We start from the raw sequence: 6,000 nt of genomic DNA on the forward strand, positions 1-6,000 counted from the left end.
ACCTCTCGATCGCAAAGTTGACATTAGGCCTCCTGCTCATATGTTTTGCTCCAGGTCGTCGTGCAATCATTCGGCGGATGTGGTGTTCTTTCGCTCATTCTTATAACGTACATTTTCTTGCCCGACAAGTATTTTAGGTCGACTAAGATGCTATTGGGCTTTTTGGTATTTTGGTATTTTGGTTCAACCGGAATAAAAATGCTGAACGCATGCCACACCCTGGTAATCTATATCTATATAATATACTAAAGGAAGGTTTTTTTCTAGAAGGTTTTGCCACGTGTCACCCTCATATCATCCCAATAAATATATACAAATTTTATTTTTCAATATTAAATCTGCATGTTTTTCAATATTAAATCTACATAAACAAAATAAAGATTTTGTTAAAAACAAATAATCTGCATGTTTTTGAGAATGTATTAGGATCATTTATAGTATTAGGTTTGTAAAACAACAAAAACAATGAAATAAATGTCAAAAGCTAAAAAACAAAATAATTAAGAAAGATTTTTTTTTTTCTGATCACATCTTGAAAGCATATTTTACCATCCAAATTCTACTATATGTCTATTTATATTTCATTATCATCATATTTTTTGCCCACACAATATATTGGTTGGTCAATAAAATAAAATTGTTATTTCCATCATGATAGTACCATGTTTGTTAAGTGTTGACTATTTTGTTAGTCGTAGTAAAAGAAATACTATAATGATATATAAAATTCAAATGGGTTAAAAGAAAATGAAATAAGAAATGAAAAAGTTACTCTTCAAAGTAGAAAATGAATCAGAGGTTAAACGATATACACAAGACACACATTGCAGAAATTTATTAAAATAAGATTATGAATTTATTTAATTAAAGAGTGTATAAACTATGATTTACTTACTATATAGGAAAGAAAACAAATTACTCCCTGAAGTTTGAGTCAGGCGCGGCTTAGCCCTCGGTGTTTAAAAACGTACATTTAACTCTTTAAAGTTGTCAAAGTGCGCAAAATAATGCTTATGTTAACATTTTTGTTAATTTTTAACACAATTTGCATATTATCCATGTTCAATTCGTGTGTGGATTTTTTTAGCTAAGATGAGAGCTAGTCAGAATTTAAATTTCCTCCTTGTTCAGGACCCCCCACCTGACTTGGAGCCTTTGTTGTTAGCTAACTCTCTAAGTACAATCTTTGTAAGGTTGTAGGGGGTTTTCTTTCTTTGCCTTTCTGTTTTGCTTTGTTTGTTGTTAAGCATCAAAAAAATTCTGTAAACATACATAATCATATTTAAAATGGAGAATCAAATAATCAATGTCGCAAATGAATGTGACAATATTAGAGAAAATTATTAGATAATTTATACTGTAACATAAAAAAAACTCCAATAATTTTATTCCCATGTCTCCCCAGCAAACTGAACCAGCCCAAAAGAAAAGAGGCTCGGGCCTTCATACTTTACCACAATGTATCCTGACTTTTGAAAACTATTTTGTATTTTCAGAACCATGATATGTCATTATTCTTGGCCAAGCCCAATCCATCTCAACTCTAAACTTGGAATGAGAATGAATTATCTCACTGTTTTGACAAAAAATAAAAATCTCACTGTGGATTATCCAATGACAAATAATAGAAGGAAAAAAAGTGAGGGACATGTTTAATTGTCACATGACCACAAGCTCTAAATTCTATTATCCAATATTTCAGCACACACACATACCATCTTCACAGTGAAGCTTTAAACCACTGTCAGGTATGGCAGTTTCTTCATGCTCTTTGAGCTGGACTTCACCCTGTGTATCCCATAAGGTGTGTTGATGATTTTTTTCTTTCATTCAGACCATGTTCTTTATTCCCACCTCACCTACTCAATTCTGTTAATTGCAGTTAAATTTGCCACATTCAAATCATTTGCCTCGCATTACATCAACTTCACATTCCAACAATGTTTCTTGTGCAACTGAAACCACTTCCAGTGAAGAAAGTAAGAGGCTAAACTGAATTTTCTGCTACTGATAATCAAGTTTCAAGGACATTCAGATCAATTTTACTTTGATTTTTTTTACTTTACAATGAGTTTTTCAGTGTATGTGCTAGTCAAGCCTCAGAACCCAGAAGCCTAAACTGAATACTTGGTACTGATAATCAAGTTTCACAAAAGCTTCTCTCCATAATTGATTTTGGTTTCAGAATCAATTTAGAAGAATTTCTAGAATGCACTTAGTGTCTTTGGCTCTTTGCTAATCAAGCATCGGAACAAAGAAGCTTAAACTGAATTTTCTGCTACTGATAATCAAGTTTTAGAGACATTCAGATCAATTTTACTTAGTTTACAATGAGTATTTCAATGTCTGTGCTAGTCAAGCATCACAAACCAGAAGTAACAATCTTCATTCAAGCTTGATCTGAATTTTCACTTTAAATTCATCCTGAAATGAACATTCAGAACAGATTTTTAGCTATCTTTTTGGTGAAAAGTGAGAATTGGATAATAGAGAAAGTTCTCTTTTGCAATACTAAATTTTGTTTAGTTAATTTATTGATAATTTTAAAACATCAGGATTTTTTCTCATCTAATTTTCAATTATCAGGCCACTCCCAGAGAAGATTGCTATTGTTGGGTATTGGAGCAATAACAGCAAATTTACAACCAACAAGATTGCTCTTTGCTGAAGGTATTCATGCCTGGTGGTCATATTTTGTGTTTTTGAGCTTCAATTCACTATTACTAGAGGAGTCACAATCTTCTGAAATTTTGAAATTATATTGTTCCTTCTTTTGTAGAAATACCAGATAGATACCGAGCTTTTGTGGACTATTCAGATGGGTATTCTTATGTATATCCCTCAGATTGGAAGGTAAGAATCAATGAATTATACTAATCTGTAAAATAAAAAGGGTATACCTGGTACTATTAAGCTCCCGCTTTGCTCGAAGTCCTGAGAGGGGCTAGACCTTGTGGATCTAATGTAGGCAGCCTTACATTGCATTTTACCAAGAGACTGATTCCACGACTCAAACATGTGACCTCAAAGTCACCGTTGCGCCAAGGCTCCCTCTCCTAATCATACTAATCTGTAATCTCAGAAAATGCTACTTCCAACCAGATAATTTCTCAGTAGTGTCTGAATGATTTCTTTTTCCCCTAGGAATTTGACTTCAGGGCACATGATTCTGCATTCAAAGACAGATATCTGCAGTTACAAAATGTAAGGGTGAGATTTTTACCAACTGAGAAGAAAGACATCAGAGATATGGGTCCAATAGAAGAGGTGAAGATGCTGCACATTGTGTCCTAATTATGCTCTAGAGTCTAATTTATACTTAACCAGTTTGTGTGTCAAGCAGGTTGTTCCCAATTTGGTGAAACATAAATATTCAACGCCAACCCAAATCTCAACAATATATGACATGCAGGAGGTTTCTTTTCATATTATTTCTTCTCCAAATGATTTTTTTTCCCTTTAAATTGAGCCTTGATGTTGATTTTCAAGGGGGAAATGACAACTCTTTTTGAATTGTGAATGCAGAAAAATATAGATGGAAAACATTACTATACATTTGAATATGTACTTACATCACCAAATTTCTCTAGTGCCTCCTTTACAACAGTTGCTATAGGAAATGGTAAGTATCAAGCCATCTCCATTAATGTCCTCTCCAAGCAATCCTAACTCAGTATGGACTACTCTGTCCTGTTAGCTTATATATGTTCATATGACAAAACATTCCATGCAGAAAAGATGATTGCAAGGGACACTGATAGAAAATAAACAAAACATATGTGGCTCTGATCAAAAGACATGATAAAACTGATGGCATTTGCAGTTTCAGGAATGCTTTGAAAAGATTAATTCTTCAAATGAAGCCAATTTCTTCTAAAATATGTGACTTTTGGGTGTCACAAAAACAGATATCAAAGCTAACATATAAATTTGTTTGAACTTGATTTCTTGCCCATGACTATGAGAAAGCTTAATAAATAGTATACCTTATGTGTTTAGACATCAGAAGCCAACTGCAGAAGGGTAATGACATGTTCTCTATCTAGTTAAAAGCTCAGTATTCATACTAGGATTTCAAATAACAATAAAAAGTTGCTATTTTTTCACCGGAGCAAATATGTCTAGGTAATTCATGATGAAAGATGGGGGAATTGATAATATCTTGGTCTAGATTGAAGTTGCTTTATATAATGGTATCAATTGAAGTTGCATACTAGTTGTCAATTTGTTAGGTGAACACAGAAATGTATTAAAATTATATTTCTAACACGTTCCCTTATGCAAAAGGCTAGTGTTATTAAAAAGTGGAAAATGCAAGTTCGCCCATTTTATGCAGAAATTCAACTCTTTTTTTTTTAATTAAAATAATGGGTCATCAATGATCAAATTCTTGACCACTTGATCACAAGGACTCTTAGTATCATTTCATAACCCGAGTATCCTATAAGAAGTTATATTTGTAACACTAGTAACCTGCACTTTTTACAGGAAGGTACTACACATTAATTGTGGGAGCCAATGAAAGGAGATGGAAAAGAGTACGAAATCAGCTTAAAGTGGTAGCAGACTCCTTTAGGCTCCTTGACATTTGATATGTTACAGGAGCATGTCCTAATTTGCCTACAGATTGATCAAGTTTGAAATATGTAAGTATATATCAAGAGCAACTTTTGTAAGTGAATGATATCATCTGAAATTTTGTTTTTTATTTTCCTGCATGAATGTCCAAAGTTTCTTTAGTCTCGGCCTCCACATTTAGACTAATAATAGCTAGGTTAACTAAGCGCTTAATTAAACCGTTTACAAGTATCAGCTTGAGAGAGACACAAAAGCAGTATTTTTTTTTGGGTACATAGACACACAAGCAGTCAAGCAGTATTCAACCGTCCAATTTAATTATAATTGCAGTAAATTTAGAAAAATCCGATTGCAATGAATCTGAATAAGAGAGACACCGTTTGAAAATTAACACGTAAATAGATTTGGTATACAATTAAATTCATAGTGCTATATATGTTTATAATTAATTGCATGAGAAATCAATTTGGTATACAAAGTCAAATCTAATTATACAATTATAAAAAAATTCTAATTATAAAGTCAAATCAATTTGGAATACAATTAAAATCAATTGCATAAGAGAACTTTCTGTAAACTCTATCGCTTGAGATTTATAAAATTTACAACTCATATTTATATACTATTAATTAAAATAGATTTCAACCAAAATAATTTCGTTGATACTTTTTTTGGTTACAAATTTCTTTGATATTAGAATTTAAAACTAAGATTTATAAGTTTGAAACTTTAATAAATTCATTCATAATATATATTCCATAATAAAATCAGAGAGGATCCCCTAAATGTCGTGAGTCGGTGAGTGTGTTTAGTGGATAATGAATGACCTTGACACACAATTAAAAACAAGTATATATTGGAATTTTCTGGAACTATCATTTAAAATATAAAAATCATAATTATAAATAAATGAAAATAGATTTCATTGAAATTAATTTGTTAGCTCCAACTAGTCATACGTATGATGTGGATATTCCTGAACAAGATTGCCCCCGAATAAGGACATCTGTCTTACGCTAAAATATATATTATTGATTTATAATTTGAAATTTGAAAGTTTACTAAAGTTAATAAGGTAAACAAAGATTGCTAGGAGAGTAATTCAAGACACAATCTTTTTAAAATTGATTTTCTTCACACAAAACGTTAGTACTATAAAAATTAAAGGAGATCAAAGGAGTAGAATATATACTCCGTGAACCAACCAATAATTGACCTATTCGGTTCCTCTTCCGGTATTAAAGTGATACCATAAAACTTGTATTTTGGTTACAATATTTTATTGTAATACTTTTTATTTTATTTTTACAAGGGAAGAAGAAGTAATACTTTTTTTTGAACGTCAATTATAATACTTATAATTATGAATTAAGTAATGATATGCCTATAAAAAAAGATTAAGTGATGATATTAAATTTAATA

At 31.5% G+C, this 6,000-nt stretch overlaps 1 protein-coding gene across 1 annotated transcript; it reads left to right on the forward strand.

The window, feature by feature from the left end:
• Positions 1-1,646: 1,646 nt before the first annotated feature.
• Positions 1,647-4,739, forward strand: LOC130718291 (photosynthetic NDH subunit of lumenal location 1, chloroplastic). Its single transcript, XM_057568840.1, has 8 exons — positions 1,647-1,804; positions 1,883-1,979; positions 2,587-2,670; positions 2,780-2,853; positions 3,145-3,267; positions 3,344-3,415; positions 3,526-3,622; positions 4,489-4,739. The coding sequence occupies exons 1-8, from the start codon at positions 1,751-1,753 to the stop codon at positions 4,590-4,592; spliced, it is 705 nt and encodes a 234-aa protein (XP_057424823.1). The 5' UTR covers positions 1,647-1,750; the 3' UTR covers positions 4,593-4,739.
• Positions 4,740-6,000: the final 1,261 nt, after the last annotated feature.

This window comes from Lotus japonicus, chromosome 5, assembly GCF_012489685.1.
Source record: "Lotus japonicus ecotype B-129 chromosome 5, LjGifu_v1.2".
Classification (NCBI taxonomy): Eukaryota; Viridiplantae; Streptophyta; class Magnoliopsida; order Fabales; family Fabaceae; genus Lotus; species Lotus japonicus.